Source organism: Eulemur rufifrons, chromosome 17 (genome assembly GCF_041146395.1).
Source record: "Eulemur rufifrons isolate Redbay chromosome 17, OSU_ERuf_1, whole genome shotgun sequence".
NCBI classification, from domain to species: Eukaryota; Metazoa; Chordata; class Mammalia; order Primates; family Lemuridae; genus Eulemur; species Eulemur rufifrons.
Genome location: NC_090999.1, coordinates 42,774,138 through 42,798,173, shown reverse-complemented (window position 1 = coordinate 42,798,173; position 24,036 = coordinate 42,774,138). Strand labels below are relative to the sequence as shown.

Here is a 24,036-nt window from a genome sequence, read left to right as displayed (position 1 = left end):
TTTACCTTCTCTACATTAATACCACAATGTGGGGTGTTACCATCCTCAGTGTTTAGCCAAACTAGAAATTTATAACAGGGAATGATTAGTCATATCTTATGTTGAAATATATGACTGCTATCACATCAACATTAAAAATAACTCTGGCTTAGATAGAGATTGTAATTACTATAACTCATAGGTTAGATTTTTACTGTGGAATATGTTAGTGACCCTTGATATAGTTGGATTTCATTCTTTTTTTTTAAAAAATCTATTTTTAAATATATTATAGCTGTAATGTCTATATACATTATGGAAAATTTGAAAAAATAAAAAGTAGGAAGAAGAAAAATCATTTATAATTTCTCTCTAGGAGAAAACTACTGTTAATGTTAAAGGTCATAATTATAATTAGAATTCCTCTTGAGTTCAAGAGAATATCAGTAGTTATTAGTACTGTTCAGCAATATTTCTGGTTCTCCTCTTCTGTCTATGTGGTGAAATTACACTTCCCTGCCCTTATAGTTAGGTATGGCTGGGTGATTCCATTTAACCAGTGAAATGTGAGAAGAAGTGAAGTGTTAACTTCCAGGTTGAAGTCGTTGAAGGAAGTTTATGATGGTTCAAGGTAAATCCTCCTCCCTGCTACAGTGAAGTGGTCTAGGTGGATGGAGCTTTAGTAGTCTGTGTCCCTGGCCATGGAAAGTGGGGTACAGAGCCTCTCTTGTTTTCCCCAACCCCTGAGATGTTGCATGAACAAAAAGTAAATCTTTGTTGTGTTAAGCTATTGAGATTGTAGAGTTCTTTTGACAGTTACAGAAACATTAAGTAATATATTTGGCAGTACCTAGATACTGCTAGTTTATGTATCTAATATGTTTGTTATGTAATGACCGAATATTTGGGAAATAGTCAAGACCATATTTTGAAATGGTCATTTATTATACTTTTTTTTTTTTTTTTTTTTGAGACAGAGTCTCACTCTGTTGCCCAGGCTAGAGTGTGTGCCGTGACGTCAGCCTAGCTCACAGCAACCTCAAACTCCTGAGCTCAAGCGATCCTCCTGTCTCAGCCTCCCGAGTAGCTGGGACTATAGGCATGCACCACCATGCCCGGCTAATTTTTTCTATATATATATTTTTAGCTGTCCATATAATATCTTTCTATTTTTAGTAGAGATGGGGTCTCGCTCTTGCTCAGGCTGGTCTCGAACTCCTGAGCTCAAACGATCCGCCCACCTCGGCCTCCCAGAGTGCTAGGATTACAGGCGTGAGCCACCGCGCCCGGCCTATTATACTTCTTGACTTTTACATAAATAGAGTAGATAGAATTCAGCTTGTTGTAGAATACATGTTATAACAAACATTAAGAGAAGGCCTTGTAGGGGCAAGGCTGAAGGAGAAATGCTGGGTGGGCTGCATAGTGGTACTTGAGAAATGAGGTCGCAGAAGTCAGAGAGGAAGATAAACATATTTAGCCTAGTGTTTTGGAGAACCACAACAGGAATTTTTTTTTTTTTTTAATTTAAGAAAAGAGGAGCTGGCCGGGCGCGGTGGCTCACGCCTGTAATCCTAGCTCTTTGGGAGGCCGAGGTGGGCGGATCGTTCGAGCTCAGGAGTTCGAGACCAGCCTGAGCAAGAGCGAGACCCCATCTCTACTAAAAATAGAAAGAAATTATATGGACAGCTAAAAATATATATAGAAAAAATTAGCCGGGCATGGTGGTGCATGCCTGTAGTCCCAGCTACTCGGGAGGCTGAGACAGGAGGATTGCTTGAGCCCAGGAGTTTGAGGTTGCTGTGAGCTAGGCTGACGCCACGGCACTCACTCTAGCCTGGGCAACAGAGTGAGACTCTGTCTCAAAAAAAAAAAAAAAAAAAAAAAGAGGAGCCAAGAGGAAGGGGAACCTTGCAGGCAATGATTCCATCATCCTTTTATATATTTATTCATTCAATGAACCTATATTAGGTGGTAGGTATGACAGATGGTATTAGAAGCTCACAATAACAGGTATTCCTTCTAACTGCTGAAGGATCTGGATTTTATTTATAGGCTCGCGAATAGTGTGTGTGTGGGTGTGGGTGTGTGTGTGTGCGCGCGCGCTCCTGAGTTGCAATGTAAAATAGGATTTATATATTAAATGATAGAAAAATAATAGAATTTTAAAGTATGTTTCTACTTGGAATGCTGAGGGGTTCTTCTGTTTTTGAAAAAGTACATTAACAAAGCAATTGTTCTGTCATGAAAAGAAAATGGGGAAAATTTGAATTTTTAAAATATATACATTATTAATGACTGAACTATATATGATATAGAAATTACTTGTTAGGTATGGGGTAAAATTAATATTCTATTTTGTTAGATTTAGATTTTGTTTTTATATTCTAGGAGATTCAGGTGTCTGGGGATTGAAAAAAAATTTTGCTTTATTGGAGCTTTTGGAACGACTGCAGAATGGACATATTGGTCAGTATGGAGCCGCAGAAGAAGCCATTGGGATCTCTGGAGAGGTATTGATTGATTGAACTTGGTGAAATGTTTGTTATGAACATGAATTTTTCTTTTAATTTAAAATATTTGCCATTAATAGCACAGTATTGCCTCCTTCAGCAAGTAGATTTCTAGAAACACAATGTTTCATTACCTTACTGTTCTGAAGACAACATTGTTCTCAACAAAACAAAAGTAAAACTAAATCTTGAATTCTCTTAAAATACCCTGCCTAATTATGTTTTGTGTAAACTTTTCTCTTTATCATAATTTCATTTTATCCAAAGACAAAGTGAAAAAAGTAAGAAGATGGAAGACTAAGAAAGATGTGTAAGCTACGTTAGAACAGAGGATGCAAATGCAAATCGGTCAGCAATAAAGTACGAGGAAAGAAAGAAAAACTCCATGAAAAAGGCCATTTAATGTAGAGGCAAAATGCCTTAAAGATAGCAGTAGCTTCTGATAGAATTATTACTGTTAAATATCTTCAAGAAAAGGTTAAATTATGTGTAGATGTACTCTGTATCCAGATGGGCAGATATCTAATAAATATTAGAAAAATTCATTAACTGTGGATTTTAACAAGGTTAATATATATTTTTAGCACCTAAAGAATTATCTGCATAGCTGTATAATAAAGGACATAGCTTTATTAGACTTATGGATATAAGAATATTTGTAGTAAATAACAGTTAATGATCTTGGTGATCGACTTTAAAACACAGATTTTTGTATCAAGGAAAAAATGCCAGATTCATTTCTACTTCCCTTTTATTAGGTGATGATTTCTTTATATTAAAGTGAATCATTGAAATGAATTTCAAACCAAAACATTGTTTTCTAAAATTTTTGTAGCTCTTTTAGATGCTATATCTTTTATCTTTATTTAAAAAGACATTATGGCCTGGGCATGGTGGCTCATGCCTGTAATCCTAGCACTCTGGGAGGCCAGGGTAGGAGGACTGGTTGAGGCCAGGAGTTCGAGACCAGCCTGATCAAGAGTGAGACCCTGTCTCTACAAAAAATAGAAAAATTAGCTGGGCATGGTGGTGCATGCCTGTAGTCCTAGCTACCTGGGAAGGTGAGGCAGGAGAATTGCTTGATCCCAGGTATTTGAGGTTGCAGTGAACTGTGATGACACCACTGCACTCTAGCCTGGGCAACAGACAAAGACTCTGTCTCCAAAAAAAAAAAAAAAAAAAAAAGACGTTAGACTGTTATGTAACGTTGACCTTGTAAATTATTTATTTGTCAGTTCTGTAAAGCAGAAGACATGAATTTTTTATGGCACATCTACATATTTGTCATAATTGCAAACAAAACTGTTCAACTTTGGTTCATTTTTTTATTTAATGTGATAATGACACCATTGATGTATTTTCTAATTTTTATTTCTGAAAAAATTTATACCAAATCTCTCTCCTTCCAATTATGGCTTTTTAATATTCATAAACGTGTTAAAGTCATTCTTCATTATCTGATATAATTTTTTTACTTCTGATGCTTTTTAGTAATTATTGAAAATTAGAAATATTACATATAATATAGGTTTTATTTTTTTAATTTGCTTAAATTAGATTGTGCATTAGATTCACCTGTGTAGCTGTTAGACTACACTTGTGTATATTTAGAAAAAAGTACAAAAAGTCCAGGCTTCATCCACAACCTCTTGAAATAAGAATTTCCCAGGTTGGAGTCTGGGCATATGTATTTATAAAAGTTTCACAGGTAATTCTGATGCATCTCCCAGATTATCTAAATAGCATTTGTGCTTCTGTCCTTCCTATACATCATCATGACAAGTAGTGTTTAAAGCAATGAGGATGTGTTAGACATAAGATTTTTTTAGTCTTAAAAAAATACTTCTAACCATGGTTTAGTAAAATGAGGGGATTTGTTGGAAGAGATCTTTGCATTGACAATGAATGTATGAGAATAGTTTTATTTTTGACCTCTAATTTATAACATATATTAACAACCAATTTTAGAAATAGCCTCTCACTAACCCATAGAAATGAATACTTCCTCCGATGAATAGTGAATGACCTCTGTGCTTAATGACCAGTATATTTTCATATATTGATATAAAGGCTGGTCAGTTAGAAAAGATTGTGGGCCTCTATATTTCAAAAATTGTCATGTTATACTGATTGGGTTCAATTTTAAGGCATTAATTTTTTGTTTATCAGAGCATCATTCGTTGCGATGAAGATGAAGCTCACGTTGCATCTGTATATTGCACTGTGTGTGCAACTCATTTGTGCTCAGAGTGTTCCCAGGTTACACATTCTACAAAGACATTAGCAAAGCACAGGCGAGTGCCTCTAGCTGATAAACCTCATGAGAAAACCATGTGCTCTCAGCACCAGGTGCATGCCATTGAGTTTGTTTGCTTGGAAGAAGGTTGTCAAACTAGCCCACTCATGTGCTGTGTCTGCAAAGAATATGGAAAACACCAAGGTCACAAGGTATGGATTTAATTAAATTGGATGAGTCTAATTAGTTTACCAGCTCACTATTTGTTTTCACTGACCAGGTTGTATATGTAAAAGGGATTGAAGAAGAGTTAACTGGTGAATGAATTGGGCTTGGTTGCATGAAAAGAAATGAGAGATTTAATTTCTGAATGTCATAAACATTTCAGAGAGCTCTCATGATTCTTTCTTTACTGAAAAATAGCTTTCCAACAGGAAATAAAAATTCTCTTCTTCATTTGCATGTTTTCATAATATACTGGATTATTTTGACAATATTTATGTCTATTGATGAACTAGTACTTATTATAATTTTAGAGTTAATCTCTTGGTCTCTTATTTAACAATAAATGGACTTACAAATTTTTAAATTATTTCTTTGTGGAATAAGTAGTTTTCTTATGAAGGAGTAAAAGTGAATTAGTATTTTTTATGCTATGTTTTTTCTTAATGTGCATGAAAGCTACTTGTGGCTGATATTTCTTTGTGTTAATCGGAAGGATTTAAATAGTTTTTCATATCATTAGTTAATACTATGAGTTATTTTCTATAATTATGTTGCATTTTATAGCATTCAGTATTGGAACCAGAAGCTAATCAGATCCGAGCATCAATTTTAGATATGGCTCATTGCATACGGACCTTCACTGAGGAAATCTCAGATTATTCCAGAAAATTAGTTGGAATTGTTCAGCACATTGAAGGAGGAGAACAAATTGTGGAAGATGGAATTGGAATGGCTCATACAGAACATGTATGGATTTTTTTCCTTCCTTTCTTACCTGCTTATTCTTTTTTCTTTTTACATTTTCACCTTCTAGTAATTATTTATTGAGCAATTACAGTGTGCCAGTACTGCCCTAGTCACTGGAAATAGGTTTTTTAAAAAAGTCTCTGTCTTCATTGAACTTAAAATTCATCATAGAAGAGAGAGAGTTTCAAATATGGTAGCTGTTTGTAGGGGAGGAGTACAGGGTGCCTTGGCAGTGGATAACAGGGGCAAAAATCTCTGTGGAGGTCAGCGAAAACTTCCTAGAAGAAGTGAAGTCTAAGATGAGATATGAAGGAATTCAGTCATGGAGCAGGGTTGGGTAGGGTGTGAGTTTTCACCGGGAGGGAAGCATGTATTAAAATGCCTAGAATTGAGGACTGGACCTATTGTAGAAACTAAAGTTTATTGTGGTTGGACCTTTAAGTATTGAGCAGAAAATTGCAGGAAAAGAGGTTGGAAAGTTAAAGGCCAAATCATGTAGAATCTTGGTAGCCATTTTAAAGAGTTCAGTACTTAGTTTAAGGGTAGTGATGAGCCATTGAGGAATTGACATGGGAATGATGTAATCAGATTTGGATTAAGAAAGTTTGTTCCTGATACAGAAAATGAATTGGAGGAGCAACAAGCTTGGAAGCAGGAAGATGCATTAGGATGTTGTTGAAATTATCTAGTTGAGAAATGTTTGTGGCCTGTAATACTAGGGTGGTGAGAATGAAGAAAAGTAGATGGATTTGAGATTTTAAAGACATAGAATGGGTTGGTCTTAGTGGTTAATTGTTAAAATTGATTGGATAGGTAACTTAGAGGGTCAGGCAGTTAGGCCAAAAGAAGGCTATTATAATAATCAGGTGAGAGATGACGATGGCTTGGATCAGGTTGGTATTATAGAAGTGGTGAGGCATGATCAGATTCTGTATATATTTTGAAGTTGGTAGAATTTGCTGGGGGACTAGATGTGGGATATAGAAGAGAGGTGTTAATGGAGTTAATTGGAGTTAAAATTACTGCTCTTTTTTGCCTTTAACAACCTGGAGGATGGAGTTGCCATTTACTGAGAGGTAACTAGGTTTAGGGGTGGGGGAGACTGGAGGTTAGGTGTTCCATTTGTCATTTATAAACAGTGGGATATCCAAAGTCTGTATTTGAGGGGAAAAAAATCTAGCATAGAAATTTAAATTTTGGAATTTAATATACAATCTATGTTAAATTTTCAATATTTTACATATAAAATCTTTGTTAAGTTTACAATTGCTTAAAACTTATTTTGACTTCTATAGGTACCAGGTACTGCAGAGAATGCCCGGTCATGTGTCCGAGCTTATTTTTCTGATCTACATGAAACTCTATGTCGTCAAGAAGAAATGGCTCTAAGTGTCGTTGATGCTCATGTTCGTGAAAAACTGATTTGGCTCAGGCAACAACAAGAAGATATGACTATTTTGTTGTCCCAGGTCTCAACAGCCTGCCTTCATTGTGAAAAGACTTTGCAGCAGGTAGGTAGTTTAAGTGTGGTTAGGGCCTTAGCTGTAAAGTTAAGTAGGTAATTACAGAGGTACACACTTGTCTATTTTATTAATTTGATGAACATTTTGTATCTGCTGCACGTGTTGATGCACTTAGGACATGGTCTGTGATCTCAAATTGCTCCACCAGCCATATCAGTGTCCTTTCCTTCAAGATCTGCCCTTCCCCCACCATAAAGCCATGGTTTCTAGAAGTCTTCTAACTTCATATCATTCTTCAGTCATTCCACATCCTTTTACTCTTCTTTGCCAAGCATATATGTACTATTCTTTCTGTTTGGAGTGCCTATATCTCTTTTTTTCTCCAAGGTCCAGCTCAAATGTTTGCTCTTCTTTGAAGCTCTCTTCTTTGGTCTTTTTTTTTTTTTTTTTTTTTTCCAGGGGTGGGGGTGCCTCTGTAGCATGTGCTATCTACCTATGCTCTAATTCAGTTGTTCTTTACTTCACTATCACAGTAAACACATGTTTTATGATGATTGAGGTATCATAAGCAGTTCATTACCCAGTTTGCAGATGATTTACTTTTTAATAAGTGAGATATAAGATGATTGTAACAAAACTGTTAGTCTTACAAATTTTTTTTTTTTTTTTTTGAGACAGAGTCTCACTCTGTTGCCCTGGCTAGAGTGCCTGCATCAGCCTACCTCACAGCAACCTCAAACTCCTGGGCTCAAGCCATCCTCCTGCCTCAGCCTCCTGAGTAGCTGGGACTACAGACGTGTGCCTCCATGCCCGGCTAATTTTTTTATTTTTAGTTGCCCAGCTAGTTTCTTTCTGTTTTTAGAGAGACGGGTTCTCGCTCTTGCTCAGGCTGGTCTCGAACTCCTGAGCTCAAACAATCCGCCCGCCTTGGCCTCCCAGAGTGCTAGGATTACAGGCATGAGCCACGACATCTGGCCCCACATTTCTATTTTGGATCTGCTTTTATAAGTGGGAGATATAAGGATAATTGCTGCCATAAGAATTTCAGAAAAGTTTCAGTCTATCTTTATTGATACTCTGCTAATAATTGTATGATTTCAAATCATTGTGGGCTAAACCTTTTACCGTTGTAGAGCTTTTTCTCTTATGTGAGTGTGGCCAGCCTGTATCCTTATCAGTCTTGAGTTATCATTTGGTCCTTACTGTATTGAATTGTAACAGTTGATGTATATGCCATTTATTAAGTTGTTTTTCAGCTCCAAGCCTACTCTTCTGTCCTCTGCTTTGTGATGCTGGCGATAGAACTCTATAAACCACATATCTGTGTTGCCAGCTGACTCCATGTTGGGCACTACCAAGAGGAGGCACTGAAGGGAGACTGGATGGTGGGAAGTGGCTTCTGTGGGTTCCTGTGTGCGTGGCATTCTGGTGAATGCACCCCTCTTCTGAGGAGACCACCGTCCTTGGAGGTCTGAGTTTAGCTCCCTGGGGCCCCTCCTGCAAGTTTCTAAATTTTAATAATTTTAACCTCTTCCCTTTATTTCCTTAGCCCTGGAGGTGGGAGCTATTTCCTACAGTTTCTGTCTCCATGATACCTCAGAGTTCTTTCTACTCTTTGAGTTACCTAGTTAATAACTATACCTAGTTAACAGTTCTTTATATTAAGTTCTTTCTGTTGAAATAGCTGGTGTGATTTGTGTCTTCTGATTGGACCTTGAATCATACAATATGCCTATTTATCCTTCTAGATGCTGACTGGATACGTATTGTTTATCTTATTGTCTCTAAATTCTTTGTGTCTAGATAGAGCTTAATAAATACTTGTTCAACTCATGGTGGATAATCAGGCTACTAGCAAAATTGTAATGGAATCATGTCCTAAATCATATTTACTTGAATACTTAAGAGTACTTTCATATTTATTTTATGAAAAAGTATATCTACAGTTACTTAAATATTTTAAAGTGTTTTAGAGTTTCTGAAGTGTCATGTAATTGTTAATGATACGGTATTATCTCACTATGTTAATGGAAAAGAAATCGGGGTCTTGTATTTATTTTTCATAGGGACCTATTAGTTTTCTTCTGTTTTATGGCCACAGAATTCTAACCAATGTTCTTAAAAGTTCCCACCACAGAGAAAATTGACAGAGGAATAGATGGAACATCACAAATTTATTTTCACTTTTGAGAACAAAACTTAATCATCCTTCCCCTTCAAAGAAATTATGTATCATCTAAGTTCTAGGCATTATGCCAGATGCTGAATATTTGTTTATTCATTTAGCAAATATCTTTTGAGCACCTAATATTGCTATGTATATTTTAAGTACTTAGAGTATATTGGTGAACAAAATAAGCAAAAGCCATAACCTTGTGGAATTGCCATTCTAGCAAGGAGAAAACAGGCAATAAATCATAACTGTATCTAAATAAGTAATTTATATGTTAGGAAGTGATAAGAGCTAAGGAAAAAACTCTACAAATCACATGTTTGTGTTTGTATAGCAGATTGCATTATTAAATAGTCAGGGTAAGCATTATAGAGAAAAAGCGAGATTTGAGCAAAGACTCAAAGGAGAAGAAAGTGAAGGAATACAAGCCCTAATGGGGGAAAGAACATTCTACTTGAGGAAATGGTTAGAGCAAAAACCCTAGGGCAGCATGCCTGGTATGTTCAAGAAACAGCAATAAAGGCCTCTGTAGATGGAGTAGAGTAAGTGAAGGAGGGAGTAATAAGAACTGAAGTCAGAGGTAGTAGGGAATTTTATGTAAGGAACGCCTTGTGGGGACTTCAGCTTTTATTGATTGAGATAGGGGGACCATGGTGGGGTTTTCAGCACAAGAGTGACTTGATCTTACTTGTTAAAAGTATTACTCTGGCTGATGTATTTAAAATGGATTAAAGCAAGGCAAAGATGAAAAGAAGGAGTTCAACAGTTAGGTGGCTGCTGTAGAATTCCAGGTGAGAGATATTAATAATAGTGGCTTGAATAATGGGGGTTGAAGTGCCCAGATTCTAGGTATTCAGTAGTGTTTCTTGGCAGATTGTATGTAGGGCATGAAAGGAGAGAGAAAGCAAGAATGACTTCAAGGTTTTGGTTCTGAGCAACTGGAACATTGGAATTGCTGTCAACTAATTTGAGTATCCAACAGTGAGCAAAAACAGATAATGCTACTACTCTCATGGAGCTTATATATTACTAGGAGATCTCTTGCCTATAAAGACTATATTGGTTATGTATAGAATATTCTGGAATAATATTCAAGAACGTGGAAAGTTCTTGTCTTTGAGGGGAGGGCCTGGGGATCTAGAGTGAGAGGGAGACTTTTCACAGGTTGACCTTTGTCCTTTTTTTTTAAACCAATATATGTGTATCTTAAATTATTTTTAACCTTTTTCTAGAAGTAGAACATATATACAGAAATGTGTGCGTAAGTGTTCAGCTGGCTGAATTTTTAAACTGATCATTAGTGTGTAACCAGCATGCAGATCGAGTAACACAACATTGTCAGTAACTCCAGAAGTCCTCTCATACTTCTTTCTGGTAACTGCCTGCCTTTCTCCGAGGGTAAACCACTATCCTGACTTCTAACGCATACCTTGGTTGTTTTGGTAATTAATATAAATGACATCATACAGTAGGAATTCTCTGTGCCATGTCTTCTTTTACTCTACATTATGTTTGTGAAAGCTGTATCATCACATGTAGTTGTGGTTTATTCTCATTGTGATATAGTGTTCCATTTATCAATATACTGCAATTTATCCATTCTTTGGTTGATAGGCTCTTAAATTATTATTTTTTTTTTTGCATGCAACATCATGAATGGATTTTTTTCCCCCTCTCAGAACAGATTGTTTTTTAAGTTTACTTATTTATTAATTATTGTATAGTGGTGAAGTCTGGGCTTTTAGTGTACCCGTCACCCTAATAGTGTACATTGTACCCCATAGGTAATTTTTCATCTTCACCCCCTCTTACTCTGCCCACATTTGAGTCTCCATTGTCCATTATACCACTGTGTGTGTCCTTGTGTAGCCATAGTTTAGCTCCCACTTATAAGTGAGAACATGCAGCATTTATTTTTTTGTTTCTGAATTATTTCATTTAGGATAATACCCTCTCACCCCAGTTCATCCAAGTTGCTACAAAAGGCATTATTTCATTCTTATCACTGAGTAGTACTCCATGGTATATGTATACCAGATTTTCTTTATCCGCTCATTGGTTGATGGTTACTTAGGTTGATTCCATATCTTTGGGATTGTGAATTATTTTATACTGCAATAAACATGAGTGCAGATATCCTTCTGATATAATGCTTGCTTTTCTTTTCTTTCTCTTTCTTTTTTAGAGACAAGATCTCACTCTGTCACCCAGGCTAGAGTGCATTGGCATGATCATAGCCCCCTGCAGCCTTGAGCTCCTGGGCTCAAATGATCCTCCTGCCTCAGCCTCCTAAGTAGCTGGGACTACAGGTGCATGCCACCATGCCCGGCTAATTTTTTTATTTTTTATAAAAACGAAGTCTCACTATGTTGCCCAGGCTGGTCTCAAACTCCTGGCCTTAAATGTTCCTTTTGCCTCAGCCTCCCAAACAGCTGGGACTACAGGCATGCACCACCAGGCCTAGCCCCTTTTTTCCTTTCGATAGATACCCAGTAGTGGGATTGCAGGATCGAATGGTAGATCTACTTTTAGTTCTTTGAGAAATCTCTGTACTGATTTTATGTAGAGGTTATACTAATAAATTATTAATGCCCAATTATTATCATCCTAGCCAAAATTACATTTAAGTTAACTTTGAATACTGTGATGATAAAAGGGCTTTTATTGTGAGTTGTTGATGTATCTCCCTTCTTTCTTTCTCCTCTTCTCCGTTCCCCTCTCCTCCCCCCTCCCCTCCCCTGCCTTCTTTTCTCCCCTCCCCACCCCTCCTTTCCCCTCCCCTCCCCTCTTCTCCTCTCCTCTCCTCTCTTTTCTTTGAGACGGTCTTGCTCTGTTGCCTAGACTGGAGTGCAGTGGTGTCATCATAGTTCACTGCAACCTCAAACTCTTGGGCTCAAGCAGTCCTCCTGCCTTGGCTGCCCAAAGTTCTAGGATTAATAGGTGTGAGCCACTGCATCTGGCCTCTTTTCCTTATTTCTTTAACAAAAAGTTTATAAGAAATACTATTTTCCCTTTTCTAGGATGATTGTAGAGTTGTCTTGGCAAAACAAGAAATTACAAGGTTACTGGAAACATTGCAGAAACAGCAGCAGCAGTTTACAGAAGTTGCAGATCACATTCAATTGGATGCCAGCATCCCTGTCACTTTTACGAAGGTAATGTACTATACTTTATTTTTAGATATGTTTTCTGATAAATCATGATTGATTTTCATTTCGTGATAATTAGCTTGAAGAGACAACCAGGAAATTCATGAATTATAGAATTTTTAAGAAAAACATTTATCAGTGGAAAATAGGAAGAATGATATAGTGAATTTTCCTGTACCCATCACCCACTTTAACAATTATAAACTTCTTATTTCATATCCCCTTTTCTCCACTCCTCCTCCTACCTGCAGTCCCCTAGGGTATTTTGAAGCAAATCCTAATGTCATAATCATTTCCTCTCAATATCATATCATTTCATGAATGAAATTTTTAGTGTAAATCTCCAAAAGATAAGGACCCTTTTAAAAAAATAATTGCCAGGTGGGGCGGCACACTTGTAGTCCCAGCTACTTGGGAGGCTAAGGTGGGAGGATCACTGAGATCTAGGAGCTCAATACCAGCTCAACCTAGTGAAACCCTGTCTCAAAACAAAAACAAACAAAAAACCCAAAAACTCAAAATGCTGTTACTATACCCAAAAAGTTTAATAATTAATCTCTAATATTTTCACTAATATCATCAACTATTGAGTTAGTATTCAGATTTTCAGATTGTTTCCACAATTTTTTTAAGACAGAATCCAAACAAGGCCCATACTTGGGATTTGGTTGATATGGTTATCTCTTTTAAATGGGGTACTGCCTGATTCAGAAAGGTTCATGTTTCTGCTTTTTTAAACTTTCTATTTTTAAGGGCTTTAAAAAAATTTGTTTTATAATTATGTGAAACATTTACATAGTCCAAAGTCAAATCTCCAAAACGAGGTTCATTCAGAGAAGTCTAGCTTTTATCTCTGTTCCCTCTGCCCTTTTTACTTTGTTCCACATAGAAATCCATTTAGAATTTTTTGTTAGTTTTATTCATCAGTTAAAAAAAATAGAACTATGTTTATACATTTGTATGCACACTCCCTGCATTTAAAGGTAGACTGTTTTACTTTTTTTCTTCCTTACTATCTTTGCTTAACTGTACATCCTAAAGATCACTGCATAACAGTGTACGGTGACATTTTCTGTTCATTTTTACAGCTGCAAGGTACTTTATTGTGAGGATATACCACAATTTTTTTTATTGTGGTAGAAAACACACAATATAAAATTTACCATTGTAACCATTTTTAAGTGTACAGTTCAGTACTGTATGCAGTATTCACATTGTTGTGAAACAGATCTCCAGAAATTTTTTATCTTGTAAAACAGATTTTATATCCTTTAAACAACAATTCCCCTTTCTCTCTCTCTCCTTAGCCCCTGGTAACCACCATTCTGCTTTCTGTTTCTGTGAATTTAATTAGTTTAGATACCTCATATAAGTAGAATCATAGTATTTGTTTTTTGTGGCTGTCTTATTTCACTTAACATAATGTCCTCAAAGTTTATGCATGTTGTAGCATGTGAGAGCATCCTTCTGTTTTAATGCTGAATAATATTTCATTGTATGTATGTACCTCATTTTGTTTATTTGTTCATCTGTCAATAGAAACTTGGGTTGCTTCTATCTCTTGGTTACTGTGAATTGTGCTGCTATGATCAGGGGTGCACAAATATCTATTTGAGACCCTGCTTTCAATTCTTTTGGATATATACCCAGAAGTGACATTGGCGGATCATATAGTAGTTCTATTTTTAATTTTTTGAGGAACTACCATATTGTTTTCCATAGTGATTATAGCATATTACAGTTCTACCAATAGTGCCCAAGGGTTCGATTTCTCCACATTTTCACCAACACTTATTATTTTCTCTTTGTTTTTGGATAGTAGCCATCTTAATTAGTGTGAGGTAATACCTTATTTTGGTTTTGATTTGCATTTTTCTGATGATTAGTGATGTTGAGCATTTTTACATATGCTTGTTGGCCATTTTGTATATTGTCTGGAATACGTCTATTCAAGTACTTTGCCCACTTTTTGATTGGGTTATTTGATTTTTTTTTTTTGTTGAATTGTAGGAGTTCTTGATATATTCTAGATATTAATTCCCTGTCACATTTATGATTTGTAAATATTTTCTCCCATTCTGTACATTGCTTTTTCACTCTCTTGATTGTATCCTTTGATACACGAAAGTATTCAGTTTGAGGTAGTCTCATTTGTCTCTTTCTGCTGTTATTGCCTATGCTTGTGGTATCATATCCAGGAAATAACTGTCAAATCCAATGTCATGAAGCTTTTCCCCTTTGTTTTCTTCTAAGAGTTTTATAGTTTTGGGTCTTAAGTTTACAGCTTTAATCCATTTTGGGTTAATTTTTGCATATAGTGTAAGACAAGGGTCCACCTTCATTCTTTTGCATGTGGATATCCAGTTTCCCCAGCGTCATTAGTTGAAGAGGTTGTCTTGTCTTCACTGAGTAGTCTTGGCACTCTTGTTAAAGATCATTTGACCATACGTGTGAAGGTTTATTTCTGGGCTCTCTATTCTATTCTGTTGGTCTGTATGTCTGTCTTTATGCCAGTACCACAAAGTTTTCATTACTGTAGCTTTGTAATATATTTTGAAGTGAGGAAGTATGAGTCCTCCAACTTTGTTCTTCTTTTTCAAAATTGTTTTGGGTATTTACAATCACTGGAGAGTCCACATGAATTTTAGGATCTTTTTTTTCTATTTCTGCAAAAAATGTCATTGGGATTTTGATAGGAATTATATTGAATCTATAGTTTGCTATAGTTTTGACATCTTAACAATATTGTCTTTCAATCCATGAATGTGGAGTGTCTTTCTATTTATTTGTGTCTTCTTTATTTTAGCATGTTTTATAGTTTTCAGTGTACAGTTCTTTCACTTCCTTCATTAAGTTTATTGCTAAATATTTTATTTTTTTTGATAATATTGTAAATACAATTGTTTTCTTAATTTCCTCTGGATTGTTCATTGTCAGTGTATAGAAATGCAACTGTTTTTTGTGTATTGATTTTATGTCCTACAAGTTTGGTGAATTCATTTATTACTTCTAACTGGTTTTTTTGTGTGTGTTTGGTATCTTTAGGGTTTTCTACATATAATATCATATCATCTATGAAGAGAGATAATTTTACATCTTCCTTTCCATAATGTTTTCCATAGTGGTTTCCAATTTGGATCCTTTTTTTTTTCCGTTTCCTAATTGCTCTGGCTAGAACTTTCAATACTTTGTTGAATAGGATGGTCAGAGTGGGCATCCTTGTCTTGTTCCTTATCTTAGAAGAAAAGCTTTCAGTTTTTATCATTGGGTATGATGTTAACTGTGGGCATTTCATGGTCTATATCAGCGGTCCCAAACCTTTTTGGCACCAGGGACCATTTTTAAGGAAGACAATTTTTCCATGGATTGGGGAGGTGGGGGATGGTTTCAGGATGATTCAAGCACAATACATTTATTGTGCACTTTATTTCTATTATTATTACATTGTAATATATAATGAAATAATTATGCAACTCACCATAGGTTGGGGACCCCTGGTCTATATTATGTTGAGGTAGTTTCCTTATACTCCTAGTTTGTTGAGTGTTTTTAGTATGAAAGGGTATTGAATCTTGATGCTTTTTCTGAATCAGTTGAGATGATTATGTGGTTTTTGTCTTATTCTGTGTATTACATTGATTGATATTGAACAATCCTTGCTTTCTGGGTATAAATCCCATTTGGCCATGGTGTATATAATCCTTTTAATGTGTTGTTGAATTCGGCTTGCTAATATTCTATAGTTTCCTCCTGGTTGCACCTTACTGTGTTGGATAGGGGGAAGGGCAGGGATGAGTGCACAGAATGCCCTGAATTTTATTATCCTTTACACTGGAATCTCTACTTGGTTTTATACTGGCCTGGGTGCTGTAACTTTTCAACTGGTCTGTAGAGTTCTCATAAAGTTATTCTGGTTCATATTTTATTTTATTTCTGAGACTTAGGACTGGACTTAAGTGTAGGTTTGGGAGCCAACATATAGATGGTAATTGAAGCTCATGAAGTAAGTGAAAATATGTGGAATAGGGAGGGAGCCTCATACAGACTCTCAAGAATGCCAACATTTAAGAGTTGAATAAAAGGGAAACGAGAAGGAGCATCCAAAAAGTAGATAAAACTAAACCAGGAAAATTTTTTATCATACAAGCTAAGAACAGAGTTCTCAAAGGATTAAGCAAAATAACACTTATATACCAGGAACAGTTGTAAGGACTTTTATGTGTATTTTAAAAAATTAATCCTTCACAAGAATCCTATGTGAATTTGGTACTATTTTTATTCTCTTTCTTATGAGATGAGAGCAGTGAGGCAGAGAGGTCATACAGTTGTAATATGTACAAGTATGTTCATTACAGCATTATTTGTAATATCATAAAATCAGAAATGACCTAAAATCTATCAGATGGAGATTAGTTAAATTGTAGTTCGTGGAATATAATGAAACCACTAAAAGAAAAAGGTTGATCCCTATGGATTGAAAGGATTCCATAATATACTGTTGAGTGAAAAACATTAATTGCATTGTCTATGTGTGTAGGGTTTTTTTTTCTTTTTTTAAGTTTTAAAAAAGGCATACCTGTTTTGTTTGTGCATGTTGGCCATTAAGTACATCGGAAAGTGTGTGGAGGGATATATATCAAATTGTTAATAGTGGATATTTCTGAGAACTGAGCAGCAGTTTTCATTTTTAATTAATTTGGCCCTATTTTGAGTTTTTTAGTACAAACATAAAAATATGTTTAAAGATTCAAAGAAGATTCAATTGAGTTAGAAAATCTGGAAAAATTAAGTGAGCGTATATTTATACAAAGGCAAAATGGTCAGTTTTACTATTGAAAGATTCAGCCATTGGGAGGAATTCATCTCCTAGAGAAGATCAGATTCACGGGATTTTGAAGAATACAATTCAGATTGCAGTGGGTCTAGGAATGAATAAGAGTCATAAAAATAATTAACAAAGGTGCTTTAGGCCGGGCACAGTGGCTCATGCCTATAATCCTAGCACTTTGGGAGGCCAAGGCGGGTGGATCGCTCGAGGTCAGGAGTTCGAGACCAGCCTGAGCAAGAGCGAGACCCCGTCTCTACTAAAAATAGAAAGAAATGATCTGGCCAACTAAAATATATATAGAAAAAATTAGCTGGGCATGGTGGTGCACGCCTGTAGTCCCAGCTACTCGGGAGGCTGAGGCAGGAGGATTGCTTGAGCCCAGGAGTTTGAGGTTGCTGTGAGCTAGGCTGACACCACGGCACTCACTCTAGCCAGGGCAACAAAGTGACACTCTGTCTCAAAAAACAAAAAACAAAACAAAGGTGCTTTATTGATAAAGAGAAAAGTATAAATGCTGTTATTTTCTAATTCCGTATCAAGTTAAAAACATTTAAAATTTTTTAAATTCTAGGACAATAGAGTTCACATTGGACCAAAAATGGAAATTCGAGTTGTTACATTAGGATTAGACAGTGCTGGAAAAACTACTATTTTGTTTAAGTTAAAACAGGATGAGTTCATGCAGCCCATTCCAACAATTGGTAAGTATGAATATTGCTTTTTAGCTTAATGGACATTTTATGGACAAACCCTACCTTACAGCTGAGTTCTCAGGGTCTTAATTGATACAGATCTGTCACGATAGCCTGAGCTCTTTTTTGGCTCTAAGACACCAACATTTCAGAGAAAAAAAATGTAAGATTCAGTGGCTATGGGATTGAAATGTAGAGGGTGGCATAATAAGAAGGAACAAACTATTGGGGGGACAGTTAGCAGGAATAGAGGATTGATGACCCGGTTGAGGTTAGGGGTGAGGGGTAGTAGTGGAGCAGAGCTGGCATGTACATGGATTCCAAGTTCCTAAGGACCCTGGTGAAGGTCTGGAGGGCTGGCAGCTGTTGAAGGTGTACATTCCCTATGTAGGATCAGCAATGGAGTTGATTTGGCTTCAGTAGATGTTGCTGCATGTTGATTCGTAAGTCAGAATTATAAAACAGCTTGTGTTTGATGTGTCATTTCTTATACATATAGTATAAAAGTAACTTTTTTTAAAAACAGGTTTTAATGTGGAAACTGTAGAATATAAAAATCTGAAATTCACTATTTGGGATGTAGGTGGAAAACACAAATTAAGACCATTGTGGAAACATTATTACCTCAATACCCAAGGTAAGAGTCAAAAATGACATCTTAATTTTTCAGAGTTTTAGGATAACAGTTTTCAGTACACTGATTTAACTAGCAAAGCTGGTATTTATGACTAAATACTTGACTATACATTTAAGTATCAGTGGGCAGTCCCTTATTTTTTAAAAAATGATGGTAGAAAGACTGGGATATGTACTTTTGGTCCGTTCATGATAAACCATTACTATAGAATAAAAACCATACTTAGTTTAGATATATAGGCAGTTAAAAGTACTTACCTCTTGCTGCTCTTATCAGTTAATATATCAGTATTCATATGGATGTGATCACAATATGGTGGTATAGAGTTGAATTTGTGGTGTATGGTTCTGCTGTTCAGTTCAACATTTATCTCATTATAATCTCTCAATAGCCTCACTTCCTCATATCCATTCACAAATAGTTGTTATGTGCAGGAGAACTTATAGTGGCTTTCTTTTGTCCAAACTGTCTTGTATCACATACTCCACCTAGCTTTTATTCATACTTGGGCCCCATTCTACACTTTTGTCTCCTACATTTTTATGTTCATGCCACCTGTTCCATATGTCATCCTACTTTCCAAGATGAGAGACTAGATAATTATCTTTACTTGAGATTTTTGATATTAATATGAGCCATAATTAAGAAAAAAATGGAATTTTGAATATGAGGAACGGTTGAAAGTCTGGGGATGTTTAACCTAGAAAGAAGAGTACTTTGTAGAGACAAACACGGTGATGTTTTTATTCTTAAAAGACTATCATAGCATTCAAAGAACAAGTAGCATCAGTAGGTAGAAGATCATAAGAGGCACATTTTCATTCATTATGAGAAAAATACTAATTGATATACAGAGCAATTTGTGTTTGATAGAGCATGTGTTGTAAATCCTGTCATAGATGGGGAAACCAAACCTGAGAAGTTATGTGAACTACTTGAGATCATACTGTTAATTATTTGTAGGTACTCCTACCATAATAGGTAACCTTTATGTCAAAATACCGACGGTAGACAAATTCTAACCAAAATATAATGAAGGCGTTAAATATTTGGTCCAGTTACTGAAACTTAATAAGTGACTAATTGAATATTTTTGTGGGTTTTTTTTGGTAGCTGTTGTGTTTGTTGTTGATAGCAGTCATAGAGACAGAATTAGTGAAGCACACAGTGAACTTGCAAAGTTGTTAATAGAAAAAGAACTCCGAGATGCTTTGCTCCTGATTTTTGCCAACAAACAGGTAATACATTTTTATATATTATTTTAGCAGTTTTGTATTTCATGTCATAAAGCAGCTGGAAAAATTTCAAAAGAGAATCAATTCAATAGATATTTACAAAGTTTCTGCTATGTACAGTAGCACAATCTATGTGAAAAGTGCTGTGCTAGGTACCTTGGAGTATACAAAAAAGAAATAAGGTAGTTAATGCTTACAGGAAGTTCCTGTGTATATACATGAACACATATGTATGATTCAAATACAAAGAAAACTGGTAAGTAACTTCAATAATATTAAAAGTGTTAATGGGGAATTAGGAGAGGGAGTAGTTCTAAAGGTGGCATCTTGTAAGATTTGTAAAATGTAGGATTTGAGTTGAAATTATGGTTAAAACTTTGGGTCAATATGTGAAGAAAATAATATTACAGGTGGAGAACATAACAGCATTAATGCTTTTAGGGAGCATCAAGCAGACCTATATGTGAGGTGCAGGTAGAGGATGAAGAAAATCTAGAATAACAGGTGAGGCCACAACGTGAAGACCTGACAGGGTAGACTGAGAAATTTAGGTTTTATTCTGTGAGCAAAGGAGAACCATCAAAATGTTTTTTGACTAACAGGTGATAAGATCATATCAGTTGTATTAAGACTGTAATCCAGGGGGTAGAATGTAGAATGAATCAGGGGAAGGTACTGGAGACAGGGAGATGCAATAAATTGATGAACTAATTCAAGTGAGTCTTGCAAGCCTGAATTAGAGGATTAGAAAGGTGGGGGCAGATGGAAGGGACGTTATGGAGGCAGAATTGTTAGAATTGTTGACTGAATGGGTAGGATCAAGGACTGGAAATAGCTGAAGCTTCCTAGATCTTGAACGTAAGCTTCTAGGAGGATGAGAATGCTTTTAAGTAGAGTAGAATAGATGTCATAGAAGGGGAAGAGTAGAATGAAGAATAAAGAATATTCCCCTTAAAAAAAGGGCAAACTATAATATTAAGATCTGATACATTCATCCTTGTGATTGAAGACATGTAAATATGACAAAGTGAAAATACCCTTTTCTACCCACCAGATAATTAAAGATGAAAATGTTTCATAATCTTCAGAGACTCACATACACTGTTGATTGTGGTTATTAAACTGAAACATTTTATTGGAGGACAATTTGGCAATATTTGTCAAAGTTTTAGACGTATGTACCCTTTACCCTGCAAGTCTACCTCTAGTAATATATCCTATAGAAAATATCCAAAAGTTATCCTACAGATAATTTTGCAGATGTATGTAGACCTATATGTGTACATTACGTGTGTGTATATATATGGATTTGTATTAATAATAGCACATAAGCATATGACTTCAATCTGAATATTCAATATAGAACTGGTTAAATAAATTATGTTGCATCCATATAATGGAATGCAATTCTGATGTGTTAAAACTGTGAAAAATTTGTTTGTACAGAGAATGGAATATCATCTATCTTCAACATGTTTAAGTTAAAAAAAAAAAACCCTGCAAGATATAGAAAGCCTAAAGTATGTTCTTGTTTGTGTTTATTTGCATGGATGTGTGTGGAAATTTTCCGGAAAAATATGTAAGAAATGGTTACTGGTAGTTGCTCCTGGGAAGTCAGGGTAAGAAGTGTTCAGAGTGGGAACGTAATGAACTCTTCATTATGTAAAAACTGTATATAAACCATTTTTTATGGTATACATGTCTTAATTTCTTCTTCATTTTTTTTTTGTTTTAAAGTTGATACCTTTTAATGACTTAGGTAGTATCTTTCATTCAGGTTGCATGGCCCTTATTGATTTTATTGTAAGGCTACCCTTGCAAAAAATATATACATAAACATATACAAATCACTTTAACTAAAACTTTTTCTATTCTTATTAGTGTCATAATAATTATTGAAAGATGAATCTAGGTTTTTGTTTTTTTGTTTTTTTTTTTTTTTGAGACAGAGTCTCACTCCGTTTCCCAGGCTAGAGTGCCATGGCGTCAGCCTAGCTCACAGCAACCTCAAACTACTGGGCTCAGGCGATCCTCCTGCCTCAACCTCCTGAGTAGCTGGGACTACAGGCATGCGCCACCATGCCCGGCTAATTTTTTCTCTATATATTTTTAGTTGTCTGGCTAACTTCTTTCTATTTTTAGTAGAGATGGGGTCTCGCTCTTGCTCAGGCTGGTCTCGAACTCCTGAGCTCAAACGATCCATCCACTTCGGCCTCCCAGAGTGCTATAAATCTAGGTTTTAACCTTTGTTTAGGTTTTGGTTAGAATGCTATCAACAGATTTCCATAAATAATAATTAGAAAAATGATAATTTGGATAGACTGATTTAAAAAATTATGTGTATATGTATCTTTCAGGATGTTGCTGGAGCACTGTCAGTAGAAGAAATCACTGAACTTCTCAGTCTCCATAAACTATGCTGCGGCCGTAGCTGGTATATTCAGGGCTGTGATGCTCGAAGCGGTATGGGACTGTACGAAGGGTTGGACTGGCTCTCACGGCAACTCGTGGCTGCTGGAGTATTGGATGTCGCTTGATTTTAAATGCAGCAGTTGTTTAGAGTTTTGTGGTTAAGAGTTATTTTGCACAATAACATATAAGAAATTCTATATCTCAAAGATGATAATTTAGGATGCATATATAAAAGAAATCTTGGATTGGGAATTCAGTACATTATTGCTTTAAAATTAATTTGGTAGCAAAATTTAAATATCTGAGCAGATTAGATTGGATTATTTAAAGATTTCTTAATATACATTCTTTTAAAAAGTACATTTGCTATTGAAGTTTTTCAGATTATATGTGACCCAGATATTGGTAAAGAAGTAGTCACAGAGAAAGGGTAAGTGAAGGTTTATTCTTTCAGTGAAAAAAGAATGAGCCAACTGAGTGCCTAACGAAACCTCTGTGTGAAGCAAGAGAGATATAGTTTCTTCTTTACCCTGCCTTTTCACTGAATTTTCGCAGTGTGTAGTAGTAGAAATGACAGTTGCATAATGAAATACAATCCAAACTGCATCTTTGGGTAATAGGATTACTTTACTTTTATGTTCAGTATAACAGAACACCTTTAATGCTAAGAACTATAAGCTATGGAAAATTCATATTTTATACAGTGTTTATTAAAACTTTCTCCTAAAGCATTTTGTATGATACAGAAATGTTATCTAACTGGTCCTGATTGTCAGATTAGTAATAAACTCAAGAACAATTAATAATAAAACTGTGAAAGTTATTTGATCTTCACTTAGGAAAGACCCATTAATCTTACATAATAACCTAGGCTTACGTATTATTTCCTAGGTAAGAGCTCTAAATTGGTCCTTCTGTTTTTCAACATATTGGAAGTAGTTAGTAGTGTTTCTTTCTAAAATAATATTGCATCCTTTGTGGGTATCACTATGGGTAAAATGTAGAAAGTTACACAGAGAACCAAGGTCAGCTTTACATAAAAGGTATAGACCTAAAATGAAAACTAATTTTACCTTAAGAGAAGTCATTAAAACAGTTGGGAATGCTTATTACTTTCCCATAATAAGTGCATTTATGTTGATAAGAGAACATAATGAAGGCTCTTAATGATAAGGCCTTGAAAAGTTAAGAGGAAAAATATGTCTAAGGCAAAGGAATATTTAAAAAGTTTACATTAATTATTCAGTGTTGTGAGTATATAAAAATTTTGTGCTCTTTACTGTTTTTCATTTTTAAAGGATACACTCTTACTATGGAAGCACGATTATATTTAAATGGCTAGATTGAAATTTTGTGGTTTTTAAAATGTTCTCATACTTTTAAGATGAAGTCAATCTTAAATCTTATTGAATTGTTGTTAAGGACAATGTTGTCTGATAACGAGATGTGATTTTAGGTGGTACTGTTTTGGTTTAGTCTTTTCAAGTGTATTTTTGTTTGTTTAGAAACAATAAAACTTTTAGAAAACAAAGCATTAAAAAAAGCCCATCAGTGTTATGGGCAACATGTAAATAAATATAATATTTCATCCTTTATTTTTCAAGTAAAATGTCATGCTGTTACAAGTGTAGCTTGTGTGCATAAGTAATACTTCTGAATTAAATTATTTAATATTTGACTGATTTCAGTAACTGTGAAAAATAAAAAAGGTGTTACATTTGCCTGTGAGCCCTTGAACTGTTTTCTC

General features: G+C 35.4%; 1 protein-coding gene across 2 annotated transcripts in view; it reads left to right on the top strand.

Annotated features, from left to right (window-relative positions):
* TRIM23 (tripartite motif containing 23) overlaps positions 1 to 22,974 on the top strand; it is a 31,337-nt gene extending 8,363 nt beyond the window's left edge. Inside the window, exons 3-12 of one of the 2 annotated variants that reach the window (XM_069492160.1) lie at positions 2,371 to 2,492; positions 4,662 to 4,940; positions 5,518 to 5,700; positions 6,996 to 7,211; positions 12,357 to 12,491; positions 17,885 to 18,014; positions 18,532 to 18,642; positions 19,756 to 19,880; positions 22,235 to 22,340; positions 22,665 to 22,974. In XM_069492160.1, coding sequence (XP_069348261.1) covers positions 2,371 to 2,492; positions 4,662 to 4,940; positions 5,518 to 5,700; positions 6,996 to 7,211; positions 12,357 to 12,491; positions 17,885 to 18,014; positions 18,532 to 18,642; positions 19,756 to 19,880; positions 22,235 to 22,340; positions 22,665 to 22,723 — 1,466 coding nt within the window. In that variant the 3' untranslated portion in view covers positions 22,724 to 22,974. Of the gene's footprint in view, positions 1 to 2,370; positions 2,493 to 4,661; positions 4,941 to 5,517; positions 5,701 to 6,995; positions 7,212 to 12,356; positions 12,492 to 17,884; positions 18,015 to 18,531; positions 18,643 to 19,755; positions 19,881 to 22,234; positions 22,582 to 22,664 lie in introns of those variants that run through there. The other variant, XM_069492159.1, reaches the window with a different exon arrangement.
* Positions 22,975 to 24,036: the final 1,062 nt, after the last annotated feature.